At 46.0% G+C, this 24320-nt stretch overlaps 1 protein-coding gene across 1 annotated transcript in view; it reads right to left on the bottom strand.

Moving 5' to 3' along the window:
* The window catches only part of LOC144499556 (claudin-10-like), a 110117-nt gene that overhangs the window by 47299 nt on the left and 38498 nt on the right, over positions 1-24320 (bottom strand). Inside the window, exons 2-3 of the mRNA XM_078221658.1 lie at positions 11131-11292; positions 8414-8495 (exon numbers count right to left, since the gene is read on the bottom strand). Of these exons, the coding sequence (XP_078077784.1) occupies positions 8414-8495; positions 11131-11292 (244 nt within the window). The remainder of the gene's footprint in view (positions 1-8413; positions 8496-11130; positions 11293-24320) is intronic.

Below are 24320 nucleotides of genomic sequence, written 5' to 3'. Positions count from 1 at the left end.
CCGAAGGGCCTGTTTTGTGCTGTAGTTTTTCTATGTTTCTATGACACTAATCTCTTCTGTGGGACCTTACCAAAAGTCTTCTGAAAATCCAAATATACCAGATCCATGCTTCCCTATAACTATTCTGCTAGTTACATCCTCAAACAAACTCCAACAGTTTGGATAAATGTGATTTTCCTTTCATATTGACACTCCCCAATCCTACCATTATTTTCTAAGTCTCCAGTTTACATATCCTTTAGAAATGTTTCTCGTACTTTCCCTACTACTGATGTCTGTAGTTTCTTGGTAATTAATGCCCATTTAAGGGCTTCACCTTACTACCACTGGTATTAAACCAGCAGCAGCTAGGTGACTCACCATGTGCCGAGCACGAAAAGCAAACCTTGGCGTATTTGCTTGTGGACTCTGTAGGGGCAGGAACTCAGTGCACCCAGCATCGGAAAAGAATGGAGTCACTGAAAGCAATCCCACTGCCCTTGCTCCTAGTTCTCCCCAACGCACTCCCTACCCTCACTTGCCTATACCTGGATCCCAGGCCTCAGGTTGGTATTAAATCAGCAGCACCACTGCATCCCCAATGGTCCCGCTGAGTACAGAAGAGTTGCCAGCTTCATTGGCTGATAACTTTTGACGAGCCGGACTCCTGTCCTAAGGGTCCTTGATCCTCGGGGCAGGATCACTACTGGCCTGCGAAATGGCTGAGTGACTCAAGAACCAGCAGGCCTTCCCTAAAAGAGACAACATGGAGGTTTCGTTGGATCCACAACTGGCAGCTGAAGAGAACTCATAGTATTCGTCCATTGACACTATACGTGTTTGCAAAAGCACCATGAAGATAGGATCTGCATATGGTGGGATCCTGGCCAGGAGTGACCTGCAACCAGAGCAGGGGAAATGAGTTGGGTGGATGCTAGTTGGCCGGAACATGAGATCACATACAAGTGCTATGGCAGAGGATTCAATTAAGGACATTGATGGGGTGATTTACGGAGAAAAGCTGATGGTATGTACACAGAAATGATTGGTGCATTGGCTTACCAGAAAACATGTGGAAACTGGGTGAGGAGATATAGAGGAATCCAGCATCAACCTTGCAAAGGACTTTGTTCATAGCTCGGAGCCCACCATTTCCAATGCAGGCATGGTGCCCAAATATGTCACCATCCTTGTGGATCCAGACATGATGCAGCACCTGACTTTATTCCCCTAATTCTGGGGAATAAAGCTGGATAGGTGGTGGAGAGCATTTTAGTGATAGAGATCTTGATACAGTACAGTTTAAGATTGTTATGGACAAAAATAGACAAGTAACAAAAAAAAAGTTTTGAATTGGGGGAAGAGGTGGATTTTAGTAAAATAAGGTAGGATCTGGCTAAGGTTGACTGGGAATAGCTACTAATGGGGAAATCTACAGAAAAGCAGTGGGGGGTGTTCAAAAAGGAAATAGGAAGGGTGCAAGCCCAGCATGTTCCCCTAGGGTGACAGGAAGGAGCAACAAGCCCAGAGAACCATGGATGACAAGAGATATTCAGGATATGATGGGAAGAAAAAGAAAGGCTTTTAACAGGTACAAGGAGAACAAATCAATCGAGGCATTAATGAAATACAGAAAGTGCAGGGTGGAGCTCAAAAAAGCTATGAGAAAGTAAAGAGGCGATATGAGAAAGCTCTGGCTCGTAAAAGGGAAAATCCCAAGATATTCTATAAGTGTATCAGTGGGAAGAGGATAACCAGGAAAAGTGTAGGGCCCATTAGGGACCAAGGGGTAATCTGTGGGTGGAGCTAGAAGACATTAGTAGAGTGTTGAATGAATACTTCACATCTGTCTTCACCCAAGGGAATGAGGATGAAGGTATGGAATTCAGGGAAAGAGATTGCGAGGTTCTTGAGCAAATTGACATAAGGAAGGACAAGGTGTTGGCAGGCTTAAAAGTGGACAAATCACCAGGTCTGAATGAATTGTGTCCCAGGCTGCTGTGGGAGGCAAGGGAGGAGATTGCACGGGCTCTGATACAAATGTTCAATTCCTCTCTGGCCACAGAGGTGGTGCCAGAGGACAGGAGAACAGCTAGTGTGGTTCTGCTATTTAAGAAGGGTTGTAGAGGCCATCCCCACACCCCCACTAGCCTTCAAACAACCACGCAACCTCAAACAGACCATTGTCCACAGCAAACTACCCAGCCTTCAGGAAAACAGTGACCACGACACCACACAATCCTCCCACGGCAACCTCTAAGACGTGCCAGATCATCGACACAGATACCACCATCACACATGAGAGCACCACCCACCAGGTACACGGTACCTACTCATGCAAGTCGGCCAACGTTGTCTACCTGATACGCTGCAGGAAAGAATGGCCTGAGGCATGGCTCATTGGCGAGACCATGCAGACACTATGACAATGGATGAACGGCACAACGCAACAATCACCAGGCAGGAGTGTTCCTTTCCTGTCGGGGAACACTTCAACAGTCAAGGGCATTCAGCCTCCGATCTTCGGGTAAGCGTTCTCCAAGGCGGCCTTCAAGACACACGACAATGCAGAATCGCCCAGCTGAAACTGATAGCCAATTCTGCACACATGAGGATGGCCTCAACCAGGATCTTGGGTTCATGTCACACTACATGTAACTCCCATCATTTGGCCTGGGCTTGCAAAATCCTACTAACTGTCCTGGCTTGAGACAATTCACACCTCTTTAATCTGTGACTATCCCTCTCTTCACGAAGGAATGCCACTTGTCACAGCCCTCCATTCAGAAACGCACCCTTCCACTGCTACCCTCTGTCTTCTATGACCGAGCCAGTTCTGTATCCATCTTGCCAGTTCACCTCTGATCCCATGTGACTTCACCTTCTGCACCAGTTTGCCATGAGGGATCTTGTCAAAGGCCTTACTGAAATATACAGTAAATGGCAGAACCCTTAAGAGTATTGATAGGCAAAGGGATCTGGGTGTACAGGTACACAGGTCACTGAAAGTGGCAATGCAGGTGGAGAAGGTAGTCAAGAAGGCATACGGCATGCTTGCCTTCATCAGCCGGGGTTTTGAGTTTAAAAATTGGCAAGTCATGTTGACGCTTTACAGAACCTTAGTGAGGCCGCACTTGGAATACAGTATTCAATTCTGGTCGCCACACTACCAGAAGGATGTGGAGGCTTTGGAGAGGGTACAGAAAAGATTTACCAGGAAGTTGCCTGGTATGGAGGGCATTAGCTATGAGGAGAGGTTGGAGAAACTTGGTTTGTTCTCACTGGAGCGACAGAGGTTGAGGGGAGACCTGATAGAAGTCTACAAGATTATGAGAGGCATGGACAGAGTGGATAGTCAAAAGCTTTTTCCCAGGGTGGAAGAGTCAATTACTAGGGGGCATAGGTTTAAGGTGCGAGGGGCAAGTTTTAAAAGAGATGTACGAGGCAGATTTTTTACACAGAGAGTGGTGGGTGCCTGGAACCCGTTGCCGGGGGAGGTAGTGGAAGCGGATACGGTAGTGACTTTTAAGGGGCATCTTGACAAGTACATGAATGGGATGGGAATAGAGGGATATGGTCGTAGTGGGTTTTAGTTAAGTCGGGCAGCATGGTCGATGCAGGCTTGGAGGGCCGAAGGCCTGTTCCTGTGCTGTAATTTTCTTTGTTCTTTGAAGTCCATGTAGACAACATCCACGGCCCTAACCTCATCAATTATCTTCATCACTTCCTCGAAAACCTGATCAAGTTAGCGAGACATAACCTCCCCTTCACAAAACCATGTTGCCTCTCACTAATACATGCACTCATTTCCAAGTGGGAGTAAATCCTGGATATGGATCCTGTCTGCACTTTTATGGGAATCTGTCAGAGATTTTTTTGACCCCAAGATAACAAAAATACATCCTTAAAGTTGCAAAACCAATGCTCAGAGTGGACCGGGCAAACTCAAATCCATTCCTTGCTACTCCAAAAAACAAACTCAACTTCCAACTGAATCCAATTCAAGGTCCTCACAAAGGAGAGAAACAAGATCCAAGCTGACAAGAAAAGGTATTTTACTTCATCTTGGGCTTGATCTGACATTTGATCTTAGCCAAAAGGCCGAGAAGCGATGATACAAAGATGAGTGGGAAAATGAATTGCGTGGAGGATGCGGAAAGTCTGCAGAGAGATTTGGATAGGCTAAGTGAGTGGGCGAGGATCTGGCAGATGGAGTATAACGTTGGTAAGTGTGAGGTTATCCACTTTGGAAGGAATAATAGTAAAATGGACTATTATTTAAATGGTGCAAAATTACAACATGCTACTGTGCAGAGGGACCTGGGGGTCCTTGTGCATGAATCACAAAAACTCAGTTTGCAGGTGCAGCAGGTAATCAAGAAGGCAAATGGAATGTTGGCCTTTATCGCGAAGGGGATGGAGCGGCACGGTAGCACAGTGGTTAGCACTGCTGCTTCACAGCTCCAGGGACCTGGGTTCGATTCCCGGCTTGGGTCACTGTCTGTGTGGAGTTTGCACATTCTCCTCGTGTCTGCGTGGGTTTCCTCCGGGTGCTCCAGTTTCCTCCCACGGTCCAAAGATGCGCGGGTTAGGTTGATTGGCCATGCTAAAAATTGCCCTTAGTGTCCTGAGATGCGTAGGTTAGAGCAATTAATGGGTAAATATGTAGGGATATGGGGGTAGGGCCTGGGTGGGATTGTGGTCAGTGCAGACTCGATGGGCTGAATGGCCTCTTTCTGTGCTGTAGGGTTTCTATGATCTATTCTATGATAAAAGCAGGGAGGTCTTGCAGCAATTGTACAAGGTACTGGTGAGGCCACAACTGGAGTACTGTGTGCAATTTTGGTCCCCTTATTTGAGGAAGGATGTATTGGCCTTGGAGGGAGTACAGAGAAGGTTCACCAGGTGAATACCGGAGATGATACCGGGCGGCACAGTAGCATAGTGGTTAGCACTGCTGCTTCACAGCTCCAGGGACATGGGTTCGATTCCCGGCTCTGGTCACTGTCTGTGTAGAGTTTGCACATTCTCCCCGTGTCTGCATGGGTTTCCTCCGGGTGCTCCGCTTTCCTCCCACAGTCCAAAGATGTGCGGGTTAGGTTGATTGGCCAAGCTAAATTGCCCCTTAGTGTCCCGGGATGCGTAGGTTAGAGGGATTAGTGGGTAAATATGAGGGTTAGAGGGATTAGCAGGTAAATATGTAGGGATACAGGGAGAGGGCCTGGTTGGATTGTTGTCGGTGCAGACCCGATGGGCCGAATGGCCTCTTTCTGCACTGTAGGGTTTCTATGGTTCTATGAGGGGGTTAGCTTATGAGGAGAGATTGAGTAGATTGGACCTGTACTCGTTGGAGTTTAGAAGGCTGAGGGGAGATCTTATAGAGACATATAAGATAATGAAGGGGCTAAACAGGGTAGAGGCAGAGAGATTCTTTCCACTTAGAAAGGAAACAAGAACTAGAGGACACAGCCTCAAAATAAGGGGTGTCAGTTTAGGACAGAGTTGAGGAGGAACTTCTTCTCTCAGAGGGTAGTGAATCTCTGGAATTCTCTGCCCGTTGAAGCAGTGGAGGCTACCTCGTTAAATATGTTTAAGTCACAGGTAGATAGATTTCTGATCAATAAGGGAATTAAGGGTTATGGGGAGCAGGCGGGTAAGTGGAACTAAACCACTATCAGATCAGCCATGATCTTATTGAATGGCGGGGCAGGCTCGAGGGGCTAGATGGCCTACTCCTGCTCCTATTTCTTATGTTCTTATGTTCTTAAACCACTAGGATTCAATTTTTTTTTAACACAGAAATTGAAGCAAAACAGGTTGTCCCCCATGCCACTTTGCACCCCTGGCACAACGAGGATATAGTCGGGTCAAATCTGTGTCTGAATCTTGGAGTAATTAAAGAAACATGCTGAGGGCTACATTCCATTATAACCAATGGACATCCCTGGTTTTTAAAGGATAGCAGGTGACATTCACCTCAGTATTCATGCTGGATCACCCCTGTCAACATGATAAATAGGATCACAAAATCAAAAAGTATGTGCAATGACGAGGGGTAAAGTCTAGGATTAGTGCTGAATTGCAGATTATGACTCTAATTTATTGCACACAGAGAGGCCAAAGCTATGCCAAACAACCTTAAAGATCTGTCAGATGTAGATCTCTCAGAGTAGCAAGATAGAGCAGGGCAAACTGCATTCGGGTAGTTTTCAAACAATTTCCAGCTTCACCAAAATCTCTGCAACAGAAGCTATGAAAAAGCACAATTGCTGGTCGGGGGTGGGTCAGGCCTCAAACAGGATACAACATGCCCCTTCAAGATTAATATGCTCAGCTTTCGTGTCATGATTAAGAAAACATGGTAGTTAGTTCTCAAAAAATGTAGCTAGGTGCTTCCTTCTGCTCCTTTTGGAGAGCTGGTAACATGGACACTACTCCAGCTGACGAAGCTGCATTCTCGATAGTAAGGATTCTTTCCTCAGCTTCACACAGCTTTTTATCAGCGCTCTGCAATTCAGCAACATGAGCATGGAGATTCTGTGCCAGAAAGCTGAGCTTGTCATCTGTAACTTCAATCATATTGGTAATCATCTACAAAGCATTCATTGCTGGGTCGAGAACCCCTCACTGACCAAATTGCCGTATTGAAGGCTTGGCTTCACCCCGGCTGCCTCTGACTACTTCTTTCCATAGAGGATTTTTATGACTTTACGTGGCACCTTGACCCAAAACTGAACCAGAAATCTTCCAGAGACAAAGCAGAGTTTTCACTCCAAGATTAGATACTTGTTAGCTATGCAGCAGGATAAATGAAAGAAATAAAAGATGAATAGCACCAGAACTGGCGGAAATGCAACTATTCCTGTGCTCTCTTCATGTGAACCCCCTACCCAGAGGAGTCATATTTAATCAGCCTAATGGTCTGTTCCATGGCATTTTGTGAATGTTGATCACATGTGTATGGGTTGTGTACTGGAGTCAAAATATACTGTTTATCATCCAGCGGTCACACTCTGGTTTCTTGTGGCAGCTCAAATGCTGATAATATAATGGACTCGTGCAGAATAAAAGCATCATGCTGCCAGCATACTGAGCACTGAACTGTATGATGTGCTGAGTATAGTTGAGAGAGTGGTATCCCTCCCCATAGCAGTATGTTGCTAAATTAAAAGTGTCACCTACAAAGTGGTGTGTGTAAAGTCAATGGCACCCTACATAATAGGGAAACATGTCATCTTGACAAAGCCACATGTTTACAATGCCTGCTTGCTTCTGGCAAGGAAGACTGAAATGCATTTGTCTTGTTTTTCATATAGAGTTCAATGACCTTCCTTAGACAACAGTGCTGCTGCTTACTGTACATACTCCCAGTGCCTATGTGAAAGGGATAGCCAAATTGATGTTCAGCATGGCTAACACCAGGGGTGTGTGTGCTCACAAAGTGGATGCCATTTTGAATGCTATACAACCGAATGAAATGGCCTCTATCTTAAACATTCTCAAGACACATCAGTACACAAACAAAGTAGGCAACTGTACTTTTTCTATCTTTACCACAAAGAACCATCAATGAACATCACTGAAAATTGAGTTCAGATTCTAGTGCAGAAGAGAACAAGAAATTTCTATTTTTCCATTTCCCAATTTTAAAAATCTGATGGAACATCTTCAGCATCCATTAATAGATTAATGAAGGATTCAACATTACATTCAACATTGCACCTAAAATGACCATTGTTAATTCCAACTCTCTTCCCATACCTATGGTGGTGCAGTAAGGCAGACTTTTATCTGTTTCCATAGGTAGTAATTCCCAGAACAGGTCACTAGTCAGTCACCAGGGGCTTATAGTTTGAGGTGCACCACTTCACATCAAGTGTGGCTGACCAGGAGTCTCTCCCACTCTTGGCACCAGTCATTGGCATGTTTAGAAGGATTTGCAGGTTGACACCCAGCCTGTTTGGCCAAGTTATGAACACACATTCCTTGGCCATCAGGTCCTGGAGTGAGACTGAAACCTGGAGCTTCTGGCTCAGAGGAAGGGATACTACCTATTGTGCCACAAGACCTCCTCCTAATATTAATAACACATACTTAATATAAGCCATAGTAAAAATGACAAAAATTGCCATTATGTAGTACCAATCCTATCAATCTACCTTTTGCAATTGATAAATTATATTTCATTACATCAAATTAAGGAAACAAAATTGTTTCAGGGCATTATTTCATTTAACAATATAAAGAAATACCCAACTTTCAATACTAACATTTCAAATTAATAAATCTCAAAGAACTATGTTCTGAGGACTGTATTGTAGTACTAATAGATTTGTTTGACAGTGTACTTTGGAGGTAACAATCTCAGCTTCCATTTATCTGTCATTTGACTTAGTATAGTAGAAAATTAAGCCGGACTATTATGCAAACTTACTTTTGTTCTACAATCGTGGGATCATAGAATTCTGCAGTAATTCGATTTGCATACCAAGAAAAAGCAATTACAGATGCCAATCCTGTGGGGAATAGATTTGCATTAGTCCAGGAAGAATAACTAATTATAGAACTGAAAATCCCTTACGCAACAGGTTAATTTCATGTTATAGATAGCCCATTCAAATAATAGCTTGAAATAAACTTGAATTGAAGGGTTAATGATCATGAGGTGTTCGCCTGAATATAACAATCAGCAGCAAATGATTGGCACTACACTTACACTCGCCCATGCATATTCCTCAGGCTTTGGCACCATGATTTGCTGTAACTGAAGAGCTAAAAGAGTGCAGCATCCTTTACAGGGCACTCGTGAACAGTAGTGGTGTGTCCCCTCAAACAATCACATTAAAGAATTCTTACCAGGACATGCAGAGTCTAAACCTGGAAGTGTAAGTTAGAACATTTAATTCAATGTAAAATCATAACCACAAAGCAAGATAGAGAGAAATAAAGATGAGATTAAGAGATAAAAAGGATAGAAAGTCAAACTAAGAAAATATTTTTACAAATCACCTAATCTGAAGGAATGACACTCCACTTGTCAAAGTAAATGTTCAGAGCCACAGGGGTAGTTTTGCAATAATTAAGAATTAGCACAGAATTAAAAATTCACTTACAATTCATTGGGGAAGCCTAACCTTTTCTACTGTGGTTAGTGGATATCTAATAGGTAAGAGGACAACCTCACAACATTCTTTGTATGTGACTGGCAACACTCAGTGAAATATTGCTAGAGTAAAACTTGTGGAGGAGCAGAACAATCTGCACAGCAACTTCCCGATTTCCATGCTTAATGGTGAATACGCAGATACTGGAAGTCATTGTTTGGATGAAAGTTCGTAGAAATGAAACATTGGCCTGGATTTCCATCCTTGAGATGGGCAGCAGGAACTGGGAACACTCTCAGCTTGGCCTACTCATCTTGGAAGAAAGCAAAAGTGGGATTTTCATTGCTTGGGGCCAAGTGCAATCTGGAGTTGGCCTAGGAGACCCAGCAAAAATGTGGAGGCAGCTATAAGGGGCTGTCAGGTATAGAGGCAGCTGCTTAAGACCCATGTTGATGCACTGAGACATTAGACATAAAGACCCTCCATCCTTCAGCCCTCACATCTTTGTCACCCTCCAAATACTCCCCATGCTCCATCCATGCCACCTCATGGACCCACTTCTATGATGCTTCCTGCCCCCCACCAAGCTCTGTCCTCCAACCCACTCCCATTGTCCTTAAGCCCCCATGTCAAGCCCATTGACCCACTGTACATTTTTTAGAACTAATTAACTCTATCAAGTGTAGTGGGAGGTATAACAAAGCTATGAAAAAGTAATTTGTTAATAACTTTCTCCAATATTGAAAAAGAGTCTGCATGACAAGATAATAGAAATGTCAATCATCCAGGCCCATTTAAGAATCAAAAACCACAAACCATAAACCCTTGAGACCACTTAACTTTTGCTTCCTCCCACGATCCACAGGTTATGTGGATTGACCATGCTAAATTGCCCCTTAATGTCGCAAGATGTGTAGGTTGGGGGATTAGTAGGGTAAATACGTGGTGTTACAGGGGTAGGCCCTGGGTGGGATGCTCTGTTGAAGAGACAGTGCAGACTAGATGGGCTGAATGCCCTCCTTCTACACTAAGGATTCTATGACAGTTGGGAATCCTGGAATTGGAATGCACCCATCATTGTTAAAGATCTGCTGAGTCAATTAGACGCAGTGAAATTCCAGGACATTAACTCTGCTTCTCTCTTCATACACGCTGTCAAATCTTCCTGTTTTTATGATAGCAATCCAAAGACCTGGACAAAGTATCCAGAGAATGTGACTTCAAATTACATAATAGAAGTTTGAGGATTTGTCTTCTGTTTAAATAAGTTTGGTAAAAAAATAAGAGATTGTCTTAAACAGCCATTCCCCCTTTGCTTCTCCCTCTTTTGTAACCTCCCTCATCCTGACAACCCATTGAGGCCTCTGTTCTCCTCCAATTCTACTTTCCTGTACATTACCTATTGTAATTACTCCACCATTGGCAATTGTTTCTGAGCTGCTTATGCCCTCTGGACTTCCCTCCTTAATTTATCTACCTCTTTATCTCTCTAGCTCCTCTTTTAAGAGTCTCCTTAAAACCTACCTCAAAGATTTTGGTCACTTGCCTGAACTCTGCCTCATTTAGTTCAATGTCATATTTCTTCGATAACACTCCCATGAAGTGCTTTGGCACTTTTTAATACATTAAAGATACGCTGTTACTGTTAATGTCCTTTGGAGAAGACCAGCTGCTTATATTTGACCAGGTCCATATGTAACTTCATTACCATGTTGTTCAGTTGTATAAAATCCATTGCAAATACTACAATTGTTTAAGAAAAAATGCCTTCCACCACCTTCTCAAAGGCATCTAGGGAAAGGCAATAAATGTTGGTCTTGCCATCAATGCCCACTTTCTGAGAATGAATTTTAAAGATGCAGTTTAATAGTTCATGATGTTCTTAATAATCCTGCACAAGATTGACAGCACAGTAGTGACCCTATTTTACAAGTTTGTTACCTCTTAAATAAATTATATTTTACAATTTCATCCTGAGTAAAACACACATTGAAAACCAGCTGAGGATTGGATACAACTCCACTTACACACTCGTGATCATCCTTACCAGAAAAAATGAATAGCATTCCTGCGCAAACGGTAATTTTCCCTTTAATTTTTTCTGAGCCTCCGATTTTTGTGCATTTCATCCCCACCAGTGATAATATGAAACCAAAAAATCCCAGACAAACAGCAGTAATCATGAGACCTCTGCAGACCTGTATGTAGGCTGAATGAGAAAGAAACCAAATATTAGTAAGTTTCAAATGTTCAGTCAGGTATTGGATTATTTACTATTTGTTGTATTAGAAATGAGAATTTACAACAAATTGATGGTGTGAAACATTTTTTCTCTCATATACAATAACCAGTCAGATTTATTTTTAGTCATACACTTGCTCTACTTTCCAAAGAGCAGGACACTGCATGGGCTAAATAGAGTTGGTGAGATGACAAGAGTAAATCAAGAAATAGCAACTACAAAATACCATACTTGGATTTTAAAGAATGAAAGACTAAGTGAAGAAAAGTCCCATGCTTTTAGGTTAGAATAGGAGATAATAAATTTACTTTTTTTTTTGAATTAGCATTTCACTTACAAGAAGAAACCAATATTAAGGATATAAATGTTCAGCACTTGTATCCATACAGGGAGGTTACTGTGGAGTTGCAAGGGACTAGTGACCATGCAAGAGGATTCATTTCCAAATGTATACAGGTAACAAGGAACCTTGGACCATTCTCTATCATGGAGAAGGCAGCAACTGACATTTAAATCTTAATGTGAAGTACATAAAAGTCTACAAGTGAGTTTTGGAAAGAATGCAGAGAACATATGAAACATGACATACCATTGGGAGATGGGAAAGGAACTTTCAAAATACTTCTTACCTGTTTATACAGAGCTTATTGAAACAATAATAAAATACAAATTGAAACACAGTACATAGGTAAAGTCAGCCTTGGAAAGAAGATATACAAGAAGCAATTTTCAGGGGGCACAAGGTAACCTGTAAATTGGATTGCAGTCTCAATATTCCACTCCAAACTGGAAATACATTTGTATTAAATGAATGAACACCTATTTAATTTTTAAGGACCCAGCTGCTATCTTCAACAACGTATGCCATTCAGCATCCTACAATAGACCCACAAATTACATGACAACACTTTCATTGTAATACCAAAATCATCCCAGTTAATCGGTGTGTTATGTTGATTCCTAATGCATGGCTTTTTCTTTTTTTAGACAAGTTGGTTGGAGCAACGGGCATTAAAAGAGTACACATGAACAGGAAGAGCTTTCACTGAACATGTGGCATGTTGTACAAGTCTGTGCAGCACCCACCATATCTTCATTCTGTGCCAATTCCCCCTCTCCCAGAGCATAATTCAGATGCAGTCTACTTAAACAAAAGTTTATTCCTGCAATTATAACTCATGACACCTGCTACGAACTGCACTACCAACCTTTCCCACCTACTCCCCCACCACAGTATATTTTTAAACTATGCCTTCACCAAAGCTCTGATAGAAATGTATCAGCATCTTGAGCAACACTTCTGTTGTATATTCATTCCAGGCTGCAGTAGGTTACATTAGCAATGGTGGTACTTCAGTGTGAATATCTAAATCAAGCAGATGCATTCTTCACCACTTCAACAATTTTGTATCCTTCCCGATAAGGCTACAAAATAGGAAGATAGGATGAGCAAGGTTTATCTATTCTGAAAGAATTCTCCAACAGGATCTTTTTTGACTAAATGATTTCTGTTCCCCTGCACCAAGAATCTTTTCCAACATCAGCCCCAGTCCTTTCACTCTTCACCCCAAATACCAACATGGGGTTTTCAGTCAAATCACATTGTTTGGACAAGTTGTTAACTAGACAGTGTGTACCATCTACAAGATGCAGTGCAACAACTCACCAAGGCTCCTTCAACAGCACCTTCCAAATTTACAACCTCTACCATTTTGGGGAGCTGATGGTATAATGGTAATGGCATGGGATTAGGAATGCAGAGGCCCAGACTAATTCTCTGGGGATGTAGGTTTAAATTCCACCAAGGCAGATGGTGGTTTTGAATTCAAGAATAAAATGTGGAATTGAAAACTAGTCTCAGTAATGAAAGCAACCGTTGATTGTCATAGAAACCCATCTGGTTCAGTAATGTCCTTGAGGGAAGGAAATCTGTCATTGTTATCTGGTCTGGCCTAGTGTGACTCCAGTCTTAACTGCCATCTAAAATGATCCAGTTCAAGGGCAATTAGGGATGGGCAACAAATGCTTGCCAGCGATGCCCACACCCCATGAAGGAATAAGAGCAAATTCCAGAGCCTGTTTACAGTATCTTAGCTTTCATTGAAGCTGAAATCATTGGTTCTATTACTGGGGACTCTGCTGCAGCATTCACCAAATTGCATGGTTAACTAGGGCAGCACAGTGGCAAGCACTGCTGTGTCACAGCGCCAAAGACCCGGGTTCAATTCCGGCCTTGGATGACTGTAGAGTTTGCACGTTCTCCCAGTGTTTGTGTGGGTTACCTTCGGGTGCTCCTGTTTCCTCCCGCCGTCTAACGATGTGCAGGTTAGGTTGATTGCCATATTAAATTGCTCTTCGTGTCCCAAAATATGTAGATTAGGAGGATTAGTGGGACAAATAAGTGGGGCTGCAGGGATAGGGCCTGGGTGGGACGATCTGTTGGAAAGTTGGTGCAGACTTGATGGGCAGAATGGCCTCCTTTTGCACTATAGGGATACTATGATTCTAACGGTATTGTCTCAATTTATATTCAATGACATCACAGATGATACACAGCCTCCCCAGTGGATTTTCCAACGAACTGAACAATTACTAGTGCAAAGCAAAAATATCAGGTTTTTCAAGCTTGGCCCTGGAAGTTGGCATCTGTGACCTCTGCAGCAGAGATAGAATATATGCTCACTCTCTGGAGAGGCACACATTATCCTTTCCCCCAGCCCCTGCTCCTCCTGTGCACAGGAAATCTTCCAGTTTCACTTCGTAAACTTCAGTAGCTAAAGTAGGCAGGCTGTCTAATACTACATCAGAGTCATTGCCAGAGTCAGACTGAGTAATGTTGGGCAGATATTGAGAAGTTAGAGGGACTACAACCATAAAATTTGCAGGTAAATCTCTCGAATCACATAATGTTCAGTTAATTAATTATGCAGCCATGATTTCAGGCTGAATCTTGAGGCAGGGCAGGCAAGAAGTCAGCCATTCTGCCATCATATCCAGGTGCCATATTTAAAAGGCGCCTGGACAGCCTTTCAGTCACTGCATCAGAACCTTCAAAGACCATGAAATTGTCAAAGATCAGGCAGCAAGCTCTGGGGACCCCGGTTCAGTGATGCCATCTTAGAGATGCTACTTCTGGTCACTGAGAAATAACATGATGACCACTTTCCAAGGGATGTCCGCAGGAGGCCCTCTCACCTGACCGCAGTGACTCAGAAAGAGTTGGTCAGAGCAGTCAGTGCCCATATTCTCTAATGGAGGACTACTCTGCAGTGAGGAAACAGGTAAATGATTTCAGCTGCTCTGCGAGGACAAGTGAACGTTTCACTCACTCCAAATTCAACCCTGAATATCCCTACAGTGCAAAAGGAAGCCTTTTGACCCATCGAGCTACACTGACAACAATCCCACCCAGTCTCTATCCCTATAAACATAGGCTGAGGGAGCTCAGTCTTTTCTCCTTGGAGAGACGTAGGATGAGAGGAGACCTAATAGAGGTATATAAGATGTTGAGAGGCATAGATCGGGTGGACTCTCAGAGGCTTTTTCCCAGGGTGGAAATGGCTGCTACGAGAGGACACAGGTTTAAGGTGCTGGGGGGTAGGTACAGGGGAAATGTTAAGGGGAAGTTTTTCACATAGAGGGTGGTGGGCGAGTGGAATCGGCTGCTGTCAGTGGTGGTGGAGGCGAACTCAATAGGGTCTTTTAAGAGACTCCTGGATGAGTACATGGGACTTAATAGGAAGGAGGGTTATAGGTAGGCCTAAAAGGTAGGGATATGTTCGGCACAACTTGTGGGGCCGAAGGGCCTGTTTTTGTGCTGTAGTTTTCTATGTTTCTATATTTCTATAACCCCACATAATCCCCCCTGACACCAAGGGGCAATTTAGCATAGTCAATCGACTCCAGCAAATTTAATCCTAACCGCATCAATCTCTCCTCTTACGTCAGTCCCGCCATCCCAGGAATCAGTCTGGTAAAGTTTCTCTGCAGTCCCTCTATCGCAAGGACATCCTTCCCCAGATAAGGAGACCAACACTGCACACAATATTCCAGGTGTGGCCTCACCAAGGCAGCAAAACATCCCTGCTTCTGTACTCAAATCCTCTTGCTATGAAGGCCAACATACCATTTGACTTCTTTACCACCTTCAATGACTGGTGTATGAGGACACCCAGGACTCATTGCACACTCCCCTCTCTTAATTCATAGCCATTCGGATAATAACCTGTCTTCCTGTTTTTGCTACGCAAGTGCATACCTCAGATTTATGATATTATACTGCATCTGCCAAGCATTTGCCCAGTCAGCTTGTCCAAATCACACTGAAGGACCACAGGACCCTCCTCACAGCTCACCCTTCCACCCAGCTTTGTGTCATCTTTGGAGCTATTACATTTAATTCCCTCAGTGAAATCAGTAATATATTTAGTGAATAACTGTGGTCCCAGCACTGATCCTGAGGTAGCCCAAAAGTCACTGCCTGCCATTTATTCCTGTTCTTTGCTGGTGCCAAACAGTTTTCTATCCATCAGGATACACTACCCCCAATCCCATTGATGCGCTATCAATAAGGCGAAAGACTACCAATACAAGTGTAGGCTTTTATTCACAACAGAATCAGGAGCAGATCCCAACAAATAACCGACCTGGACTGAGCAAGGGGGAGGAGACAGCCACCTTTATACTAGGTGCCGAGGGGAGGAACCAAACTGGAAGGGGATGTGTCCAGGTATGACAAACACACACAACGGTGGTCCATATAGGACAAAGGCACAACTGAGGTCCACCACATTCACCCCTTCCTTTAAAAAAAACAACACGGGGGTGAAGCGGAAACAATATTACAAGTCCAGACGAACCGGTGGCTTGATCCGCCGTCGCGATTGTCGTCGTGCAGGTCGCAGAGTCGTCCGAGCAGGGAGCGATGTCGGCCCAGGCTCTGTACAGTGAGCGTCGAGAGAAGGCGCTAGGTGGTGTGAAGCGGACCGATCCGTCGTCCCGTCCAGTCGTCGGGTACTGCGTGGCGACGGCTCCAGCGACTCAAGTGAGCTGTACACAGGGGCGAGAGGAGTGAGCAGTGGCCCTGGTGGCGTATGGGGAACAGTGGGAACCGGAGCTGGGGGGTGGGGGGCCGCAACATCTCAGGGCGCACTACATTGGGGACAGGGACTGAGGGAGCAAGAGGCGTAGCAGTCTCCGAGTGGACAACACCAGGGACCGTGGGGCGGAAGGACGTGGTGACCTCAGGGGCACCCGCGGGAGCCAAGTCACGGACAGAAACCGTGTCCTCCCGCCCATCAGGGTACGCTACATAAGCGTATTGAGGATTAGCGTGGAGCAATTGGACCTCCTCGACCAAGGGATCTGCCTTATGGGTCCGGACATGCTTCCGAAGCAGGACGGGCCCTGGAGACATCAGCCAATCCGGGAGCGAAGTACCCGAGGAGGACTTCCTGGGAAACGAAAACATCCGCTCATGAGGGGTCATATTGGTCGCTGTGCACAAGAGTGACCTAATGGAATGTAATGCGTCCGGAAGGACGTCTTGCCAACGGCTGACTGGAAGGCCCCTAGACCGTAATGCTAATAGAACAGCCTTCCAGACGGTTGCGTTCTCCCACTCTACTTGACCATTGCCCCTGGGGTTATAGCTAGTGGTGCGGCTGGAGGCAACGCCTTTGGCGAGCAGGTACTGCCTCAGCTCGTCACTCATGAAAGAGGACCCACGATCGCTATGAACATAGGCTGGGAAGCCGAACAAGGTGAAGAGCTTGTTCAGGGTCCGAATCACTGTAGCCGTGGTCATGTCCGAGCAGGGGAAGGCAAAAGGGAAACGTGAGTATTCATCAATGATATTCAGGAAATAAACATTGCGGTTAGAGGAGGGGAGGGGGGCCTTTAAAATCAATGCTAAGGCGCTCAAACGCGCGAGTGGCCTTTACAAGGTGCGCCCTACCTGGCCGGTAGAACTGCAGTTTGCACTCAGCGCAGACCCTGCATTGCCTGGTAATCGTCCGGACTTCCTCGAGGGAGAAGGGCAGGTTACGGGACTTGACAAAGTGGAAAAATCTGGTGACACCCGGATGACAGAGGTCATTATGGAGGGACTGTAGCTGGTCTAGTTGGGCGCTGGCACATGATCCACGGGACAGGGCATCTGGGGGCTCATTGAGCTTCCCGGGCCGGTACATTATGTCATATCTGTAGGTGGAGAGCTCAATCCTCCACCGCAAGATCTTGTCATTCTTAATCTTGCCCTTTTGCCTGGTGTTAAACAGGAAGGCAACTGACCACTGGTCCGTAATTAAGGTGAATCGTTGGCCCGCAAGATAATGGCGCCAGTGCCGGACGGCTTCCACGATGGCCTGGGCCTCCTTCTCGACCGAGGAGTGTCGAATGTCAGGGCCTTGTAAGGTCCAGGAAAAGAAGGCCACCGGACGGCCCCTCTGGTTAAGGGTAGCGGCTAGGGCAAAGTCAGACGCATCACTTTCCACTTGGAATGGGATGGATTCGTCCACAGCATGCATCGCGGCCTTCGCGATGTCCGCTTTGATGTCGTCAAAGGCCCGATGGGCCTCCTCTGCCAGGGGAAAAGAGGTCGATTTTAGGAGCGGATGGGCTTTATCCGCGTAACGGGGAACCCACTGGGCAGAGTAGGAGAAGAAGCCCAGGCATCTCCTCAGTGCTTTGAGGGTAGTAGGGAGGGGAAGCTGCATAAGGGGACGCATACGGGCTGGGTCGGGGCCAAGGACACCATTTTCTATCACGTACCCAAGGATGGCGAGGCGGCGTGTCCGGAAAACACACTTCGCCTCATTATATGTGAGGTTCAGGAGAGTGGCTGTACGAAGGAATTTTTGTAGGTTGGCATCATGATCCTGCAGGTCATGGCCGCAGATGGTGATGTTCTCCAGTTACGGGAAACTGGCCCGTAACCCGTGCTGGTCTACCATTTGATCCATGGCCCGCTGGAAGACTGAGACCCCATTGGTGACACCAAAGGGGACTCGGAGGAACTGGTAGAGGCGGCCATCCGCCTCAAAGACAGTATATGGGCGATCCTCCGATCATCGAGAAAACCCTATAGTGCGTGATGCGGTTGACTATGTCCGCGATACGGGGAAGAGGATACGCATCTAGTTGCGTATACCTGTTTATGGTCTGGCTGTAGTCAATCACCATGCGGTGTTTCTCCCCCGATTTAACTACGACCACTTGCGCCCTCCAGGGGCTGGTGCTGGCCTGGATAATCCCTTCCCGGAGCAGACGTTGTACCTCGGACCGAATGAAGGCCCGGTCATCCGCACTATAGCGCCTACTCTTGGTGGCTATAAGCCTACAATCCGGGGTGAGGTTATCAAATAAGGGGGGGGGGGGGGTGATCTTGAGGGTCGAGAGACTGCAGGTGGTGCGCGAGGGGCGCTGCAGTGACGGCGCCTTGCAGACGGAGAGCGGGGGATAAGGGCCATCATACTGCAGGGTGACGCTCCTATGATGGGTGAGGAAATCTAACCCCAGCAGTACAGCTGCACAGAGTCGCGGCAGCACGAGGAGCCGAAAACGCTCGTAGACTGTGCCCTGTACCGTCAGCGTCACCAAACAGCACCCGAGGACCTCCACTGAGTGGGAATTCGAGGCCTTGGAGATGGTCTGGCTCCAGGGTCGCACGGGAAGGGCATATTGACGCACTGTGCGAGGGTGTATAAAACTTACTGCGCTCCCACAGTCGAACAGGTAGTTTTCTGCATGACCATTTACCTTGATCTCCATTATTGACCTGGAGAGTTGATGAGGCTGCGACTGGTCCAGGCAAATCGATGCCACCGTCGAATCTAAGAAGAATCCGTCTTCGTCCCCGTCTGATGACATCACGGATAAAGCTTCCTGCTCAGCGCGTCTTGATGCCAGTCTCAAAGATGGCGATTCCCGCGCTTCCGGTGACCGCATTAAAGATGGCGATTCGCGCGCAGCCACCGCCTGCCTTAAAGATGGCTGCGCCCGCGGAACACACGTGGTGCCACGAGGCTTCGGAAGCGGCTTTGCCCGGCAGACTTTAGCGAAGTGGCCTAGCTTACCGCATCCGGAGCAAATCACGTCCTTCGCCGGGCAGCGATGCCGAGGGTGCTTGGGTAGGCCGCAAAAGTAACATTTGGGCCCCGGCGGAACAGCCGTCGCGGTGGAGCCGTCGATAGAACGGGATGCAGGGAAAGACCCGAGATTGTGAGAGGCCGCTTCTAACATTTCAGCCATCGTGGCTGTTCTTCGGAGATCTAGGTCATCTTGTTCCAGCAGGCACTGCCGGATGTACGTAGACTCAATGCCCACAACGTAGGCGTCGCGGATCAGGTCCTCCGTGTTCTGAGCTGCTGTAACAGCCTTACAGTCACAAGCTCGAGCTAGGACCCGCAGGGCGTGCAGAAATTGGGCGCACGATTCTCCTGGCTGCTGCTTGCGGGTAGTTAGGAGATGTCTGGCGTAAACCATGTTAGGACTCTTTCGGAACTGCCCTTTTAGGAGTTCGATAGCGTCCGCGTATGTAGCAGCGTCCCGGAAGATTCCATAGACAGCTTCGCTTACCCGGGCACGGAGCACGTGGAGTTTAGCGTCGTCGGTGTCGATGGCCGTAGCGGTGCCGATGAATGCTTCGAAGCAGTCCAGCCAATGATCAAATTTATCAGAGGCTCCAACCTCTTGAGGGTCTAATGCTAACTTGTCGGGTTTTAGAAACTGCTCCATGCTGGTCAACTGTTGTGAATAAAATTGATGCGCTATCAATAAGGCGAAAGACTACCAGTCTGCCAATACAAGTGTAGGCTTTTATTCACAACAGAATCAGGAGCAGATCCCAACAAATAACCAACCTGGACTGAACAAGGGGGAGGAGACAGCCACCTTTATACTAGGTGCCGAGGGGAGGAACCAAACTGGAAGGGGATGTGTCCAGGTATGACAAACACACACAACAGTGGTCCATATCGGACAAAGGCACAACTGAGGTCCACCACACCCATGCACTTTAATTTTAAAAGCTCAGCTCTTCTGTGGGACTTTGTCTGAAATCCAATTAAAACACATCCATTGCCATCCCCTCCCCCCCCCCCCCCCCCCCCCCCCCCCCCCACCCCACCTCCACCACATCAACTCTACGAGTTATATCCTTAAGGAATTTCAGTAGATTTGTCAAGCATGATTTCCCTTTCGTAAATCCACCCTGACTCTGTCCAATTCTGCCACTGTTTTCCAAGTGTCTTGGTATAAAATCTTTAATAATGGACTCCAGAATTTTACCTACTACCAACATCACTACTGACATCTATAATTCCCTATTTTCTTTCGGCCTCCTTTTTTAAATAGCGGGATTGCATTAGCTACCCTCGAATCTGTAAGAACTTTTCCATAGTCTATGGAATCTTGGAAGATGACCACCAATGCGTTCACTATTTCCAGGGCCACTTCCTTAGGTGCTCTACAATGTACATTACGAAGCCCTGGGGATTTATCAGCCTTCAATTCCACAACACCATTTCTCCACTAATACCGATTTCTTTCAGTTCCACTCTCTTATTAAACCCTGTGTTCCCCAATATTTCTGATACGTTATTTGTGTTCTTTATGAAGGCAGAACCACGGGCAATACGGTAGCACAGTGGTTAGCACTGCTGCTTCACAGCTCCAGGGACCTGGGTTCAATTCCTGGCTTGGGTCACTGTCTGGGTGGAGTTTGCACATTCTCCTTGCGTCTGCGTGGGTTTCCTCCGGGTGCTCTGGTTTCCTCCCACAGTCCAAAGATGTGCGGGTTAGGTGGATTGGCTATGCTAAAATTGTCCTTTAATGTCCTGAGATGCGTAGGTTAGAGGGATTAGCGGGTAAATGTGTTGGGATATGGGGGTAGGGCCTGAGTGGGATTGTGGTCGGTGCAGACTCGATGGGCCAGATGGCCTCGTTCTGCACTGTAGGGTTTCTATTATGATTCTATGAACCAAGGTTTGTATTTAGTTGGTCACCATTTCTTTGTTCCTCATTATAAGTTCGACTGTTTCTGACTAAAGGACCTATATTTGTCTTCCAGAAATTTTTCTTCACATACCTATATTTACAGTCAGTTTAAGTTCCCTGCAAGCTTGCTCTCATATTCTATTTTCCCCTTCTTAAATCAATCTCTTGGGCCTCCTTGGCTGAATTCTGAACTGCTCCTAATCCTCAGGTCTGTTGTGTACTTGTTCAATTTGTATGCCTCTTCCTTAGATCCAAAGCTATCTCTAATTCTCTTGTAAGCCATGGCTTACCATCTTAAGTAAGAGGTTTAACAACACCAGGTTAAAGTCCAACAGGTTTATTTGGTAGCAAAAGCCACACAAGCTTTCGGAGCTCTGAGCCCCTTCTTCACCTGAAGAAGGGGCTTAGAGCTCCGAAAGCTTGTGTGGCTTTTGCTACCAAATAAACCTGTTGGACTTTAACCTGGTGTTGTTAAACTTCTTACTGTGTTTGCCCCAGTCCAACGCCGGCATCTCCACATCATGATTACCATCTTAAGCCACCGTTCCCATTTTACTTTTGTGCCAGATAGGAATAAACAATTGTTGCAGTTCACCCATGCACTCTTTGAATGTTTGCCATTGTCTATCCACCATCATCCCTTTAAATAATATTTTCCAGTCCATCATAACCAACCCATGCCTGATATCATTGTAGTTTCCTTTAGTAAGACTCAGGACCCTTGTCTCAGAATCAACTACGTGGCCTTTCTCCGGATGTGCCTGTGGCCTCCCAGAGTCCAAAGACGTGCAGGTTAGGTGGATTAGCTATGGTAAATGTGTAGGGTTACGGGGATAGAACAGGGATGGGGGGGTGGGGGGGGGGGAGGAGGTCTTGGGTAAGATGCTCTTTCAGAGAGTGGGTGCAGACTCGATGGGCCGAATCACCTCTTTCCGTACTGCAGGGATTCTATGATTCTAGAATGGCCTGTTCTCTAGTTGGATGCTCAAAGTATTGGTCCAGAAAACTATCCCGTATACACTTCAGGAATTTCTCCTCCACAGCATTGTGACTAATTCACAGTGCAAGGGGCGGCACGGTAGCACAGTGGTTAGCACTGCTGCTTCACAGCTCCAGGGACCTGGGTTCGATTCCCGGCTTGGGTCACTGTCTGTGTGGAGTTTGCACATTCTCCCCGTGTCTGCGTGGGTTTCCTCCGGGTGCTCCGGTTTCCTCCCACAGTCCAAAGATGTGCCGGTTAGGTTGATTGACCATGCTAAAAATTGCCCTTAGTGTCCTGAGATGCGTAGGTTGGAGGGATTAGTGGATAAATATGTAGGGATATGGGGGTAGGGCCTGGGTGGGATTGTGGTCGGTGCAGACTCGATGGGCCGAATGGCCTCTTTCTGTACTGTAGGGTTTCTATGATTTCTATGAATTCGGTTTATCCAGTCTATGTGCAGATTAAAGTCACCCATAATTATAGATGTTTCTTAATCACATGCATTTTGAATTTCCTATTTAATGCCATTCCCAACATCAACACCACAGTTTGGGGTGGATATAAAATCCCCACTAATGTTTTTCACCCCTCAGTGTTTCACAGCTCTACCCATATACCTTCCACATCATTGGAGCCAATACCTTTCCTCACTATTGCATTAATTTCCTCTTTAACCAGCAGTGCAATTCCACTGCTTTTTCAATTTTGTCTGTTCTTCCTAAATACTGAATAACCATGGATGGGAATTTCCCATCCCTGGTCACCCTGCAGCCATATCTCCACAATTGCGACTATACCATACCTGTTTGCGCGATTAATTAATCCACTTAATTGCGACTGCTCCACGCGTTAAGGCACAAAGCCTTCAGACTCATCTTTTTAACATTGCTTGTCCCATTCCCACTATTTTTCACTGAGGCCCTGTTTCATTCTGGCCCTTAATTTCAGTATAATTTTTTATTCCCCTTTTTATCTTTGGTTTTTATCCTTGATTTCCCCTCCTCTGAGTCCTTGGATAGATTCCCATCCCCCTGTCATTTTAGTTTAAACTGTCCCTAACTACTCAGCAAATAGTGGTCAGCAGGCTGCCTCTGCCTTTGTTGTGGATGCTGGAGAAACACCTAGGTGTAGCAGTAGAATAAGGAAAATTACAAAGTATTGAATGAACACTGGTGGCACAGGTATTCAATTATTGTATTCCCAAATAAATGTTATGTTGCACTGTTTGGAAGTCTCCCAGATTCATTCTTGTTGCTGGTAGTTTTAATGGTCGTGCAAACTCCATCCCTTCCAGGAATGAAGCAAGGGTGGATCTTCCTCTTCTTAATACATGACTGCATCTGGACACATTGCTCTTTGACAAGGATGATGACTGCTGACTGCCATGTGTGACAGGCCTCCCACTCATGATTCTGCTGGTGTCCACTGCCCTCAAGATTCTTTGGATGGACCTTGTCACAGTGGAAAGACTAACCACAGAAACAAATATCTTGCGTTCAGGGAGGATGGAAGTTTGCAGTCACATCCTGGCTACCATTCACCTGCATTCATAGGCATTCAGCGCTGAGATTGGTGCATGCGCAGTGGCCCCGCACTGCTGGCCTCCAGATCGCTGACCTGCCCCACAACCCTCCGAATGGGGGTTGTGGCCTTCTGACCACATCCCCCATCCCCGATTGCTGGCCTCCCGGACCGCCCTGGGCCAACCCCTATCCCCCCCATCCAGATGGTCAGCCCCGAGAAACTAAGTTATCTTGCGCTGACAGACTTTGTCCAGTTATAAAACTCAACGGCTGTGGCTGATCCCTCCCTAAGTCAATAGGACTTTAAACTAGAGATTGGGGGGGAAGGGAAAGTCAGGGAACCAAGAGGTGAAGGAATCAGTGGGAAGCGTAGCTGCTTAGGATTACAAAAAATCACGAAAAGACAGCACTCAGGAGAGGTTACGATAGTCCCCATCTCACAAAATATGACACAGTGTCTGGAAAGGCTCAGTAAACCAAGGTCCACCACACTA

The sequence above is a fragment of the Mustelus asterias genome, chromosome 10 (assembly GCF_964213995.1).
Source record: "Mustelus asterias chromosome 10, sMusAst1.hap1.1, whole genome shotgun sequence".
Taxonomy (NCBI): Eukaryota; Metazoa; Chordata; class Chondrichthyes; order Carcharhiniformes; family Triakidae; genus Mustelus; species Mustelus asterias.
Note: the sequence above shows the minus strand (reverse complement) of the source record. Positions and strands in the feature narration are given on the sequence as shown.